The sequence below is a fragment of the Cnephaeus nilssonii genome (assembly GCF_951640355.1).
Source record: "Cnephaeus nilssonii genome assembly, chromosome: 2".
NCBI classification, from domain to species: Eukaryota; Metazoa; Chordata; class Mammalia; order Chiroptera; family Vespertilionidae; genus Cnephaeus; species Cnephaeus nilssonii.
Genome location: NC_137073.1, coordinates 33,695,503 through 33,711,731, shown reverse-complemented (window position 1 = coordinate 33,711,731; position 16,229 = coordinate 33,695,503). Strand labels below are relative to the sequence as shown.

Here is a 16,229-nt window from a genome sequence, read left to right as displayed (position 1 = left end):
GAACTACTCAGTAGGCAACCTAATTGATTTTCCATGAAACTCTTCCATGCTTTCCATTTGTGTACTATGTGTCTGGGCCCCAAGGTTAAACCTGCAAAGTGCTCATATTTTCTTCCCCAGTCAAGCTAAGAATAAAGTCTCATATGACAAGCTAAGAAGAGGTTACTTCACCATGGGGTTGAGCACCAAAAATAAAAATATATATAAAAAATCTACAGCTAGTTCTCAATAAGAAAACATTACAGGTAAATAAATAGCAAAGAAAGATCATATCAAGAAAGAGACTCTTCTGTATAAAACTGAGTTAAAAACAAAATCCATGAAGTATTCAGCAAAGGAGACTATTAACTATCTAATGTCTTACTTAGACTTCATCAAGGTGACCTGGAGGCCATATAATCATTAAAAAGAACACAAGAAGGTGAGAACTAATCCTAGTACGATAATGACATATGTGAAATCTCTAAGCCTAAGTCACAAATAAATTGTTAAACCTTTATTTAACTGAGTCTTAGTTCTCTGTTCTGCTTACCCTCTTCCCCAAAATGATCACATACTGGTATCACCCTTGGCCCCAGGAAGAAACTTAGGGGGTACATGACAACTGTGTTCAAATATCTGAGGAGCTTTAGACAGTAGACTTATTCTATGTAAACTGAGAGGGCAGCTGTAAATGACAAGAAGGCCAAGTTCAGCCTATGCATCCTTCCATCTGATTAACTCCAATTTATTCTTCAAAACCTAGCTGATAATGTTCTTCTCCTCTGGGAAGTCCTCTCTAATTTGCCCCCAGGTATTCCTGGTGATTCCAGTACTGCTCTTTTATCATCAGTACTTGTAACACTACTATAACCATCTCTCACACTCAAAATGAGTTCCTTGAGGGCACACACTTCTGGCTTTTACTCATCATTGTAACCTGCAGACTTACCACAGTGACTGACACTAGCAAGCTCTTATCAGTTGTTTATGAAACAAAAGAAGGGAGAAAAGGAGAAATCAAAAATAGGGGAAAGTATGCTACTGGATGATGCCTGGGACTTCTTTAATGTACTCTTTTAAAATTCTTACATAATTTTAAGCAGAAATCTAATACACAAAGCAGACAAAGACAGCTGCTGATTATTCTAATAAAGAAAAAACAGGCTGGGTGGAAAAGGTGAGAGAATTAAGCAAAACAAAACAAAAAAACCTCAGACACAGACAACAATACTAGAATATAGTGATTTACCAAAGGAAAAAGGGGGTGGGGAGAGGTAAAAGAGAATATAAGTGTAGGAGGAAATAAATAGTGATGGAAGAAGATTTGGGGCCCTAGCCGGTTTGGCTTAATCGATAGAGTGTCAACCTTCGGACTGAAGGGTCCCAGGTTCGATTCTGGTCAAGGGCACATGCCCGGGTTGCGGGCTCGACCCCCAGTGGGGAGTGTGCAGGAGGCAGCTGATCGATGATTCTCTCTCATCACTGATGTTTCTCTCTCTCCCTCTTCCTTCCTCTCTGAAATTAATAACTATATATCCTATCTAATAAAAGAGTAATATGCAAATTGACCATCACTCCAACACACAAGATGGCTGCCCCCATGTGGACACAAGATGGCCACCAGAAGATGGCCAGCAGGGGAGGGCAGTTGGGAGGGACCAGGCCTGCAAGGGAGGGCAGTTGGGGGCGATCAAGCCTACAGGGGAGGGCAGTTGGGGGCGATCAAGCCTGCAGGGGAGGGCAGTTAGGGGTGACCAGGCCGGCAGGGGAGGGCAGTTAGGGGTAACCAGGCCTGCAGGGGAGGGCAGTTAGGGGTTACCCGGCTGGCAGGGGAGCAGTTAGGCATCAATCAGGCTGGCAGGGGAGTGGTTAGAGGGTGATCAGGCTGGCAGGCAGAAGCGGTTAGGGGCAATCAGGAAGGCAGGCAGGCGAGCAGTTGGGAGGGGTCCCAGATTGGAGAAGGTGCAGGCTGGGTGGGCTGAGGGACACACACACCCCATGCACGAATTTCATGCACTGGGCCTCTAGTGTGTGTGTGTGTGTGTGTGTGTGTGTGTGTGTGTGTGTGTCTGTGTATTAAAAAAGACTTGAGGAGATGAACACATAATACAATACAAAGATGATGTATAATTTCTTAACTCCAATACATTCAATTAAAAATATAAAAATTATTAAATGATTAAAAATGTGTGTTTTTTTAAAAAGAAAAACCAAAGACATCATATTAATTTCTTCATTAGTAAGAAATTAAGATGTTAGAAAAATGAACATTTACATGGACTCATAGGAAGGGGGGACAGTTGTTCAGGATATGCTGATGAGTGAAAAACTGCAGAACATTATGCAAAGGATTCCATTCTATAAAAATCCACAAACCCACAACCTTGTATGTATAAAGAAAACACATCAAACTATTAAAGAGTGATATTCTTGGGCAGTAAAATTAGAATAGGAGTTGTTTCATATTTTACTTACCTCTTTTTACTTACAATGAACATGCTACTTTTAAAATTAAAAAACAAGAGAACTGGATACACACATGCAAACACATTAACTTAGATTCTTACCTTTTACTGTCTATAAAAATTAACTAAAAAAGAAAACAGGGAAATGCTTCATGATACTGAATTTGACAATGATTTCTTATATAGGACAGCAAAAGCAGAGACAACAATAGAAAAAAATAGATGTTGCACATTAAAATTTAAAACTTTTGTGCATCAAAAGATATTATCAATGGAAAGAAAGGGCAGCTCATGGAATAGGATACATTTGCAAATTATATATCCAGAATACATAAAGAACCCATACAGTCCAGCTTGTGTGGCTCAGTGGTTGAGCGTCGACCCATGAACCAAGGGGTTTCTGGTTCTAATCCCTGGTCAGGGCACATGTCGAGGTTGTGGGCTCAATCCCCAATAAGAGGAATACAGGAAGCAGCTGATCGATGTGTCTCATCGATGTTTCTCTCTACCCCTCTCCTTTCCTCTCTCTCTCAAATCAATAAAAACATTAAAAAAAAAAAAGCCATACAACTGGACAACAAACACCCAAACAACCCAATTATAAAATAGCCAAAGGACTAGATAGACATTTGCCCAACGATAAGACAAATGGCCAATAAGCACATGAAAACATGGTCAACATCAGTAATCATTAGGGAAATACCAATAAAATCAAATCCACAAGATACCACTTCATACCCTAGGCTACTATCAAAGAAACAGAACATTACAAATGTTGGCAAAGATGTGGGAAAACTGGAACCCTCATGCATTATTGGTAGGAGGGTGAAATGGTACACCGTTATGGAAGACATTATGGCAGTTCCTCAAGAAAGTAAACAGAATTCCTATACAATCCAACAATTCTATTTCTGGGTCTATACCCCAAAGAATTGAAAGTAAGAACTAGAACAGATATTTATACACCCATGTTCATAGCAGCATTATTCACAATAGCCAAAAGGTGGAAGTGACCCAAGTGTCCATCCATGGACAAATAAACAAAATGTGGTATTATATATGTACACTGGAACATTACTGACTTAAAAAGGAAGAAAATTCTGGCACATATTACAATGTGGATAAACTTTGAAGACATTCTGCTAAATAAGCGAGTCACAAAAGGACAAATATTCTATGACTATACTTATATGAGGTACCTATAGTAATCAAATATACTAGTATAGACATAGAAAGAAAATGGTGGTTGCCAGGGGTTGGGGTAGGGTGTAAAATGGGTAGTTTAGTATTTGCAATGAATAGTTTCAGTTCAGGAAGATGAAAACTTCTGGAGATCGATGATGATAACAGTTAAAGAACAATGTGAATATGCTTAATGACAGAACTGCACACGTAAAAAAGAGTTAAATTGTAAATTGCCTGTTATATATATTTTACCACAATTTTTTTTCAGTTTTACTTTTTTAACTGAATTTATTGGGGTGACACTGGTTAACAAAACTATGTAGGTTTCAGGTGCACAATTCTACAACACATCATCTGTACACTGTATTGTCTATTTTACCACAATTCTTAAAAATTTAAAAACCATTACCACCTTTTAAAAAAAGGAATCAGCTCTGGGAAAGGGGAAGGGGCATTCTGACCCATTACCCAGTCCTAGAGATAGGGCTGTGTTCCACAGACAAGTTTGAAAACCACAAACTTCAGTGAAAATGACAAAAATGGCTCAGGAGTAGTGTTTACAGTAGCTAAAATTTACATAATCATAAAATTACATCTTCATTAACTAGATACCTTTGCTTCCTCTGCCATTTTTTTCTCTTCATCCACCTCTTCAGTTTTTGATGAATCTTCACTCTGGAGTTTTCTTCTCTTTTGCTTGGGAGCCATGAAGCCTTGGAGAAATTTCTTTATGACACTGGCTTGAAGGGCAATTACACACTCACCAAAATCCTTCAGTTTCTCCAAAGAGATCACCTACAGGAATTGATTTAAAAACCAGGTTAAGAGAAAGGCTAAAAGATGAAAGGAGACTATCCTTGACTACATTCAAATCAACCTAGACACCAATGGATCACATAACATTAGTTTAACTGGGTTCCTTAGTTCAATGGATGGCTTATGCATTTAAAAGTAGCTGACTACTTCCATTTCCCCAGTGAAGAGATCCACAAAATACTGAAACTAGCTCTACTTAAATAAGTTATCAACTCAGTTTTCACTCAGTAAACTGAGTGCCTATTATGTGCAAACCATAGTCCAAAGGCAAAGAAAAACTAAGAAGGAAAATTAAAGTTGTCTGACCTACTAGCTTACAAGCTATAAACTAAGTAATATGCTTTACATACTTGACTTCATCTAAGCCTCACTTTTTTTTATGAATGAGGAAATAGAAGCTAAATCATTTGGACCCAAATCATGTTCTTAAATACCAAACACTACTTTCTTTAGTCACGCAAGACACACAATTAAAAGATGCCATTTTATAACCACAAAGAGAAACAAGGAAGAATGATGACAACCCAATGCCAGTACGGTATGGTCTGACACAAAGTAGGCACTTGGTAAATATTTGCTAAATAAATAAAAGAGTAAATGTAATAATTGAAAATGGCAAAGTTATTTTGGGTTGAATAATTCTTTTAAAAAATTAAAAAACATAAAGACATTTAAATTCTTTTCCCTAGGAAATGTACCAAGAATTCATAAACAGATTAAAAAGAAAAAGTAGCATAAAAGATGCATTTATAATTTGCTAATTCTAATAGCAAAGAAAATGAAATACAAACTCTGACAGAAGATTTAAAATAGTATTTAACTCCATGGGTTATTATGACCTTGAAGTGATATAAAAAAAAACTAAAATAGAAAGTGTTTATAAATTAGGACAAAGGGCGTTTCTAAGAAAGATGTAACTGCTCATAAAAATTATACAACAATTACACCTGAAACTACTATAATATTGTATGTCAGCTATAATTGAAAAAAATTTAAAAATGATACAACAAAAATACACATGCTATAATGCACATAAATAATTTGAAAGGACCCACAAATATTGTTTAGAGTTAATATGGACTTTATTATTTAAAATCAGTAAAAAAATATTTTATAATAATTGATGGATAGTATTCTCCAATCTTAACAGCATGAGTATTGCCCAATATAAGCATAACTCTCCTGAGTTAATCTAGTGTAAAGAATGCATAAAATCAGCCCTAGCCAGTTTGGCTCAGTGGATAGAGCATCAGCCTATGGACTGAAGGGTCCTGGGTTCAATTCTGGTCAACGGCACCTGCCTGAGTTGTGGGCTCAATCCCCACTAAGGGGGGTGGGGGGGAGAGCATGTAGGAAATGGCCAATCGATGATTTTCATCATTGATGTTTCTTTCTCTCTCTCCCTCTCCTTTCCTCTCTGAAATCAATAAAAATACATTAAAAAAAAAAAAGAATGCATAAAATCAGAGCACAACAAATGTATTTCAGACCTTAAAGCACAGGCATCACATGCTAATAAACATGTTAAATAATGTTACAGGTCTATGGCACCAGGACCAGTTTTCATTCAACTTAATAGAAAACCTCTTTTTGAACAAAGGCTCTGAGCCAACTATTAGATTTTTGGGGATACCAGCAAAAGATGACAAAGGAAAAATATCATATGTATATAGAGAATTTTCAGTTCCACATGTCTTTCAAGATAAACCCAAACATATGATTTCCAGGATCACCAGAGAAGTCAACAACAGTATCAGGGTATAATTCCAACTTGGGTTTTCATGAGTAACAGATTTCAAAGGGTGTTTTCATATGTTCTTACTCGCGCTTCAAATTCTGACGTTTCTTCCACATAACCAAGACCTCCCTTTTGTAACCTTGTTGCAACTTCAATGAGATCACTACGAAGAAAGTTTAAGAGCTCCTGGTTGCCATCACAGGATTTTAGGCCCAAATTTGGCTTCCGGGCCAGGTGAATAGAATGAACAATGTCCTGGTACCTAGAAAAGTTGGGGTAAGCAGGGGGGAAAATAAAGAAACTTTTGAAGATGGTTCATAAATTTCAATTACTTGAATAACATGTTTTATTTCTATAAGACATCTTTAGATTTTTCATCTCTCCTTGGTAATTTTTAGTAGTCTCATGTTTCTTGCACAAAATTTCAAATTTCTCTTATTCTTGATTCATTTTAAAAACAAACTTATTTTATTCTATTTGATAAATACCAGTATCTGAAGTGGGTTGCTTTTCCTAGCTCTTATCCATGATACCTAGTTTGTATATTTTTAAACTTACCATGAGTTTCTTGGAATTTTATCCAAGTTTGTGGAAATTCTTTGAGGCCTGGTTTTAAACTGTGCTCCTCCAGAGAGAAAGTATACTTGCTTATGTCAGTTGCCAAAAATTGCTACCAACCCAAGATAACTTCAAAATATCTGCTGACATTCTTCACAACACACAAAAAAAATGATTCCAACTGAAAACCTACATAAGAACCTTCACACTCACTTTTCCACTAATTAACCACTTGAGAGGTCCCAGTAAAGAAGCACTAAAATACGACTCTCTACCTTGGACGGGGCCAACTATTAGCTTCACTGTTGGCTTCCTATATTAAAAAGAAAACTAAAGCTTAAGGTCATCTGAGTACTAAGTTCCCTATTCTTTCTTAATAATATGGGTTTTTAATTTTTTTTTCCTGAATACAACTTCATTGTTACTGGTGTTCTTATAAAGGACTAGAGGCCTGGTGCACGAATTCGTGCCGGGGGAGGGGATGCAGGCAGCTGGCCAGCCGGCTCCACCCCTTGGTCAAACTCACGGTGGAGGGGACAATTTGCACATTAGCCTTTTATTATATAGGAAGGATTCTTTCAGCCCTAGCAGGTTTGGCTCAGTGGATAGAGTGTCAGTCTGCAGACTGAAGGGTCCCAGGTTTGATTCCATCAAGGGCACATGCCTGGGTTGCAGGCTTGATCCCATTGTGGGGCATGCAGGAGGAGCCGATCAATGATTCTCTCTCTCTCTGAAATCAATAAAAATGTATTTTAAATTTTTTTTAAATAAAGGATTCTTTTATTAGACACCCAAATGATTCCGTTTTAACCTTTCTTATATACAGCACATGTTTAATGTACTGTTTAATCTATAAACAAACACTTCTTCTTAAATTTATCGAATCACCCCCTACTTGCCTTAAACAAATCACTTTCAACACTCATTCGAGGGTTATCTTTCAGGTCAGCATGCAGCATCTTTGCTTACAGTCACCAACTAACTGCTTTTCATTTATACAAATGAACAAATTCTCTACCTCTTCAATTGTCTATGATCACTGTTTCTTTCATACCCTTAGCAACATTAGCACTCTTAATGGCCTTTTAAATAAATAAAAAAAATAATAATATATTAAAATAATGAAAGGAAACTAAATTAAAAGTTCAATGAGAGTACAAATAAAGTTAAACACTTGGTTAAAAATGGTTGTGTATGCACAAAAAGTGTAAAATTGGACTTAATTGGAATTCATTTTTTTATATGAAAAAGAAATAACTATTAATTCATTTTAAAGTCAAAAGATGTGCTTGCTAAACCCAGAGATGCAATATTAGCCTGTAAACTCTACTTCTTATATCAAGGGAAGTAATATTGATACTATAATACTGATAATATTGATCCTGTACCAGGAATTGCCATGGCCTAGAGCAAAGAATATCCTTACATAATATTATTCTACAATATCATTATAATTTTTCCCAGATTTGTGTTACCCCCATTACCTATAATAGTACCTCGCACCCTTGGGAATCAATAAAAAAATCATCTTTTTGGTGCTTGGAGACAAAGGTAACACATCTCTTGATATTTTAGAATTACAACAGCATAATATACAATTATCCCAAACAAACTTACAAACTAATTCTTTGAATGTCTGGCAGCAATTTAAAAAGGACAGGAAAGGATTTAATCCCTTCCATTGTGTAGAGGGCCCCCTGGGAAGGCACCTGAGCATTCTATATTGGTCCCTCTTGCCCTTTTGGCCAAGAGGGACCCTCTTCTCACAATCCAATTGCCCACAGCTGTTGCCTGAGGTTTCTGTTCATGCCAAGGTTGAAGCCTCATGATGGCTGGTACCATGGATCTGTCTCTCGCCCAGTGGGGTGAGCTGGGCCCTCCCTGAAGAAACCCGGGTTCCCTAAGATATGTGATCAGTGCTGGGGCCCCGCCAGCAGGCGAGGGGATCCCAAGGCAGGTGCTGGGCATGGAGGCCACGGGGACATAGGCTACCAAGGAGACAGAACTGAACCTCACATCACCCTGCTTGGCCCCAGAGGATGGCTGGTTAGCCAGATACGGGTAAGATTCCTCAGGGAAGGAACAACCTAAGACAGGCACATTCACAGAGGGGCCATCAGGAGAGAACTTGGGGGTCGATAGAGGTGGGGCACAGACCCTCACCCCCCACAACTTTGTAGGGGCCTGAACCCTCACCCCTTCTGAGGGAGGTCTCCTGCCCCATGGCTGCTTAGCTTCCCATGCCCAGCTCAAATCGGGACCCAGGTAACAGACAGAGACTTGGCAGACAGCAGCTGCCCTCTCACTGCAACAAGACTTGTTTGAGTTGTCTTGTACCCATGGTGTGGGGTTTCTGATATCTAAATCCAGCCTAGCACCAGGAATGCTCAGGGCCTACTCAAGAAGGCAAATAATCCTTTCCACTAATATTTACAGGGTAAAATAAGATTGTTGTTAGAGTATTAAATTTGACAGTAAAATAGTAGTCAAGTTTTCAGGCTAATTTAAATTGGCTAATTGAAATAAGCGATATTCTAGAAAAATTAATTGTACTGGACAAAAAGCTGTTCCTAAAGTGTTAACTAAAATTTTTATTGGTAGTTCATCTCATGGTAAAATTGCATAACGTGTAATGAACCTAAAGCAGTCATATTTTAGTGCAAAAAATTTAAAATTTAAAAGCTATCAAGACTACATTAATGGCCTCTTTATGTTTTAAAATTGTGCTAATTGTCCATTTCACCAGCAACAAAAGCAAAAATTACATGTATATTTACAGCACTATTTCCTGAGATGGGCCTGAGAGACACTTTTGTCAGGCTGATCTATATCAGCATAAAAGGTTTCAGGCCGAGAACCGAAATTTGTTCAACAACAGACATTTTTTCTTTGAACAACTTAGTTGAAAACAAAATTGTTCATTTGAGAACTGAGGTTTGACTGTATTTTAATAAGATTCATCATAGAACTATATTCCTTTGTGGTTCTGTGTACTGACATTTTCCCTTGTCTTTCTTAATTTTCCTAATCACATCTGCATTAATACAGCATGATTCTGAATATAATTTTAATTTTTCACATTAAGCAGTGGGCTAAAACCAATATGATGTATTCACAACCACTTACAAAAGTCTGGTATTTTCCTTCTCTCAATCAAACTTAAATTCAACCATGAAAGCACACAGTCAGAAATTAAAGGTAGTCTTAAACCAAAACCTTGTCCTAGCTTTGATAGAAACAATGCCTAGAAAAGGAAGTACACTAACAAATCTTGATGGAGTTGACACTAATTTTGTAGATAGCACAGTTCTTGTTTGGGATTTTGGGGTGTTTGGGGTTTTTTGTTTTTTTGAGATGTAAGTCAATTAACATTAAACTCACCATTTTAAAAAGTATAAATTTTTAATGGTTTTTATGTTGTGGAACTATCCAAACTACCTAATTCCAACATATTTTTATCACCCCATAAAAAATCCCATAGCTGTTAGCAGTCACTCCCAGTTCTCCCGGTCTCCCATTCCCTGGCAAACAATAATCTACTTTCTGTGGATTTACTTATTTTGGAAGTCTCGTATAAATGGAATCATAAAATATTCGGTCTATTGCATCTGGCTTCTTTGACTCAGCATATTTTCTTGGTTCAAACACGTTGTTGCATATATCAGCACTCTGTTCCTTTTTATGGCTGAATTTATGGATATAAAAACAACATCTATCCATCAGTTGATGGACATCTAGATTGTTTTCATTTTTTGGCTATTTTGAATACTGACAGAATACTTTTGACCACCAACTGATGTGCAATGCTGCCTAACTACAAAGAGGATTTCAGTGTGGTACATGGCATGCATTATTCAATGACTAATCCTGTTACCCTGAATATACATGGTTTAAAATCATATTTTTCTAAATAAGTATGATATGCCAAGAAAATACCAAGCAAAAGAAATATAAAAGTTAGATGTTTTAAAAAATAATAGGTTTTAATGGATTAAAAAAAAGAACACACACACACAAAAAAGAACACAAAAAACACACCTCTAAGACATTTATAATATCTAATGCTAAAGAAAATTAAGATGTGAAGAGCAAGATGAAAATCCTTACCTCTTCTCTAGTCTTTCTTTAAGCTGACTTTCTCTTATTCCCTGAGGGTGAAGGCAATTTAACAACTCATCCAGTTCCTTCTGACTATCACATAAAAACCTGTAAGGGCAAAACAGGCCTAGAATAATTAGGGGTGGGGTGCAGGGGTCAAAAGTCAAACACTAAGAAAGGGATCTAGGGTTGATGGTGGGAATTAGGAAAGCAGAATTCCAAACTTGCTCACAAGAACTAGTTTACTATTTCCATGCCTAATGTTAACTTTATCCATGGACATCGGAGCCAATAATTCCTACTAAAATACAATGAGACAAATTTTATTAAGCTATCGGCATATTTGTCCACACACCTTCAAAGAGTAAACTTGGATATTAAAAAAGATAAATGGTCATTAAACCAAAGGTTATCAAAGCTAAAGCAGTTAATGTAATCAAAGAGCTCTTTCAGAACCTAGCTCCCTGCCTAAAAGTAGAATCAACACAAAGGAAAAATTAATGGCTATCTATACAGTTGTTTATTTTTTAATTAATGAAGATGAAAATGCTAAGTATTTCTACTTGCAAATGGACTGAAAAGCGCTTCCAATGCTATATAAGATCTATCATATACAAGGTTATATTACGGGGGGGAATGTTAATTCCAAACTTAGAACAAATAAATATTTATCAAAAAATCAAGTCTGCTTTGCCCCAGCCAGGTGGCTCAGTTGGTTGAAGCTTTGTCTTGTACACCAAAGGGTTATGGGGTTCAATTCCTGGTCAGGGCACATACCTAGGTTTTCGGGTTCCATCCCACCGTCCGGAGGCAACCAAATCAATGTGTCTCTCACATCGATGTCTCCCTCTCTCCCTTCCTCTCTTCTCTAACATCAATAAAAAATAAAAACATATCCTCAAGCGAGGATTAAAAAAAAAAAAAAATCAAGTCTGCTTTTAAAGCAATGAGTTTACATATCCAAGAAATCAAAGTAACACAAAATGATCTGAATAGATAATCACTAAGTCACTGGTGTTAATATAGTAAATACTTTCTTAACATTGAAAGGAAAAAGAGCAGCCAGATGAATGCTCACATTACCATAGATTCTGTCCTTGTTTGGGTATGGTGGTCTCTACAGCAATTTCTGTTGCTGTTCCATGTTGTGTGTTCACGCTTGTATTTTTGCCTAGATTTGCTTTCTTATCTAAGAAAAATAATACATGAGGTTGAATATAGTAAATATCCAATTCCTATTGTTTCAAATCTAAGCAGTACAACACAGCACCAAATCTAACAACTAAAAACAGATGCTGCCTATTAAATATATCCACATGCACAATAGATGCTAACTTCTCTTAAGTATTTTACATAAAGCACATTATCTATTTGTTCTCTATACAGTTGAATAGCTGTACAGTTCTAAGTTTAAGAGTTTCACAACTTAGAATGAAGAGGGATAACTCTTTATATCAAAGCAAATAACCAATTCTTATATACTAATATGTGACATTAATATAGATAGATCTTAAGCCAGTATTTGAAGCCTTTCCTCATACTACAATTGGTTTGTTCCCCTGCTACCATTCTTCCTCCTATAATACAAACAATCTCTTCTTCTTTTTTTTTTTTTAATCTTTTCAGTCAGGCAATTTTGAAGAGAGCCTGCCATGCTGGAACTAGAGTTCAAGAAGCAACAACAGCCCTGGCTGGTTTGACTCAGTGGATAGAGCGTCAGCCAACGGACTCAAGGGTCCCAGGTTCGATTACGGTCAAGGGCTCATGCCCAGGTTGCAGGCTCAATCCCCAGTAGAGAGCGTACAGGAGGCAGCCGATCAATGATTCTCTCTCATCATTGATGTTTCTATCTCTCCCCCTCCCTCTCTGAAATCAATAAAAATATTTTTTTTAAAAAAAAAGAAGCAACAACATCTATCAGGATGCTCTAGAAGTGAAAGGATTTGGATGCCAACCTTCAATCAGAATATTCTAACTGTGTAGGCCCAACTTCTAAGGACAGCCACTAAACACATTCACAGTCTCTCAGTCCACTAGAAACTTTCCTATGTCTGAAAATCCTGACTTCACATTTATTGCTCTCAAACATTAACTGCCCTCACCTGGGTATTTACAGTCTACCAGAACTAGATTTTTCTACTAGTACTACAATTTAGCACTTAACATAATTTAACAGGAAAATTTGAAGTTTGGGCTATATATTAATTTCCTTACTTATCAATTTTGTGAGTATATAGTTTAGATTATGGTATTATTAAAAGAAAAAAACTACTTTTAAAAAAATTAAGAGATTTCTCAAAAACACAAACATATAATCTAACATTTGAGAAGCAAATTTTATTAAGTTATAGAAAGTAGAGCTGGGCCTGGCCGGTGTGGCTCAGTGATTGAGCACCGACCTAGGAACCAGGAGGTCATGGTTCGATTCCCAGTCAGGGCACATCCTGGGTTGTGGTCTGGATCCCCAGTGTGAGGTATGAAGGAGGCAGCCAATCAATGATTCTCTCTAATCATTGTTTCCCCCCCCTCCCTCTCCTCTCCTTTCTCTCTGAAATAATAAATAATAAAAATGAAAAATTCAGATGGTTAGGTTAGGTCAGGCTTTCTCAACTTCAGCATTATTGACATTTTAAGCTACATAATTCTTTGTAGTGGGGGGTGGCGGTGTTGTTATATGCAATGTAGGATATTTAGTGGCATCCCTGGCCTCTACCACCAGTGCCAGTAGTGACAACCAAATATGTGTCTGGACATTGTAAATGTCCCTTGGGAGGCAACATGACTTCCTGTTGAACCACTGGGTTAAATGATTCACAAGCTTCCAGCTCTAATTTCTCTCTCTCTCTCTCACTCTACACACACACACACACACACACACACACCCTATATAATAAAAGGCTAATATGCAAATTGACCAAACGGCGACTGGTCGCTATGACCCGCACTGACCACCCAGGGGCAGACGCTCAATGCAGGAGCTGCCCCCTGGTGGTCAGTGTACTCCCACAGGGGGAGTGCCACTCAGCCAGAAGCCCTGAGCCAGGCTCACAGCTGGCGAGCGCAGCAGCAGTAGCAGGAGCCTCTCCCGCCTCCGCAGCAGCGCTAAGAATGTCCATCAGTTGGACATCCCCTGAGGGCTCCCGGACTGCAAGAGGGCGCAGACTGGGCTGAGAGCCACCCACCCCCCCGTCAAGTGCACGAATTTCATGCACCAGGCCTTTAGTATGTATGTGTATACACACATACACACACACACACACACACACACACACACACACACACACACACACACGAGGCCCGGTGCACGAAATTCGTGCACAGGTAGGGCCCCTAGGCTTGGCCAGCGATCAGGGCCGATCAGGTTCCCTGCCTCCCCGCCGCCTCCTTCCCTTGCTCCCTCAGCGCCCTGCTGCTGATGGTTGCCCGCCATGTTCTGTGATGCCCCCTGGTGGTCAGTGCATATCATAGCAAGCGATCGAACTCTCGAGGGGACAATTTGCATATTAGGCTTTTATTATATGGTGTGTGTACACACACTCTTCAAGAAAAAAAAAAAGTTTAAAAAAGTACGTTTATGTATTTATTTTGCCAAGTGAATATACCCATGTAACCAGAACCCAGACAAGAAAAAGAACATTATCTTATTTGCTACCTTGTATCACAGCACATGAAAAATTGGTAGGCACATAAAAGATAATCCATAAATATCGAATAAATGAATTTTAAAAGTAAAGGAAGAAGACATATAACTGCAGTCTTGGCCCCCTTACTTCAATTCTAACCTTTTAGGTACCTAGAAAGAGATTTCTAAAGAACCAAGTTTGAAAACTATTCATATAAAATTTAATACCTAAACAAGATATTATACTTGTATAGATTTTATACGAGTAGTTTTCACTATCTTTCCACACAATGCCTGGAATAAAATTGGTAATCACATGTTAGTTTCCTCCCTTTTTGTGCATTTCACATTCTCCCACCCCACTCAAATACATCTACCTAAGAAAGCAATAAAAAAATCTTACAGCCCGTCAATTTGACTCACTGGATAGACCATCAGCTCATGGACTGAAGAGTCCCAAGTTTGATTCTGGTCCAGGGCATGTGAGGGAGGCAACCAATCAGTGTGTCTCTCTCACATAGATGTTTCTTTCTGTCTCTCCTCCTCCCTTCACGCTCTCTAAAAAAGCAATGGAAAAATATCCTCTGGTGAGGATTAACAAAAACAAAAACAAAAAAAAAGATGATGACAGAGAACAGACAGTTCTTAATATTTACCCTACTTGGGCAGGGTAAAATAACTAACAGATATACATACTACGGGGACAGTAATCCTCATCAGGTGAGTCAGCATAGTCTTTGCGATGATGTCTGAATCGGTAGTCAATGCTGTCATGTACCCAGCCTTTTTCAATGAACAATCCTGGAACTTCATCTGAGAAGAGCCAGTATCTATAAATCACAACCACATATTAATAAGATAATGACAGATCATGAGCACAAGATGACTTTATTGTTGGGAAAGACGATTAAAGAATATTACTAAACATTCAGAAATACTATACAAATTATAAAGTAAGACAAAGAATACCAAAATGTTTAGAATTTGAGACTTGTTTAAAATCTGTAATTTTTCTAACTTCTAATATGTCTCGACTTTATACTCCATACAATGTGTGCAGCATTTAAAATACAATACCATTTTTTAATACCATGGTTAAAGTCCTCTATTTGGTTCACATGTCACCTATCATCATACTTTAAGCTCCATATTTATGATATATTAAGAACAGGGTCATGTCTTTATTTAACTTTGTAACCCTAGCATTTGGCATATATTCAATAAATATTCAATGAATGTGTGATGAATAATTGTTTCCAAAATCCATGAATAGCAAAGCTTATCTATTTTTAGTACTTTTGACAGTTTTGTAACTAGTAAAGGCTCTAACAAGATGACAAAAAATTAAGTTTAGTAAGTTACCTATTATGGTTCCGATCTGTACCAATAGGAGTCCTACGCATGACTAGTTTTGCCTTGGCAATTCCCTCCTGGAATGCCTTCTCAGCAGCTGCTTTGTGTTTTCGTATTCGTTCTTCCTCAGCTTCCCGTTCTAGTTTCACTGTTAAAGACAAAGAGAGTCAACTAGACTTTTTTTTTTCCTAGTAAATTCCACTCTTACAAATTAAATCACCTATGAAGCTCTAGCCAGTTTGACTCAGTGGTTGGAGAGTCAGCCTCCAACAGAAGGGTTGCAGGTTCGATTTCCGGTCAAGGACACGTATCTCGGTTGCAGGTTTGATCCCCAGCCCCAAGTTGGGGCGAGTGCCAGGGGCAACCAATCCATGTGTCTCTCTCACATCGATGTTTCTCTCTCTAACACTCT

The 16,229-nt window shown here is 37.9% G+C and overlaps 1 protein-coding gene across 1 annotated transcript in view; it reads right to left on the bottom strand.

The window, feature by feature from the left end:
* The window catches only part of BAZ1B (bromodomain adjacent to zinc finger domain 1B), a 74,680-nt gene that overhangs the window by 13,040 nt on the left and 45,411 nt on the right, over window positions 1-16,229 (bottom strand). The window contains exons 8-13 of the mRNA XM_079792423.1: window positions 15,827-15,965; window positions 15,161-15,294; window positions 11,926-12,031; window positions 10,852-10,950; window positions 6,271-6,448; window positions 4,245-4,427 (exon numbers count right to left, since the gene is read on the bottom strand). Coding sequence (XP_079648549.1) covers window positions 4,245-4,427; window positions 6,271-6,448; window positions 10,852-10,950; window positions 11,926-12,031; window positions 15,161-15,294; window positions 15,827-15,965 — 839 coding nt within the window. The remainder of the gene's footprint in view (window positions 1-4,244; window positions 4,428-6,270; window positions 6,449-10,851; window positions 10,951-11,925; window positions 12,032-15,160; window positions 15,295-15,826; window positions 15,966-16,229) is intronic.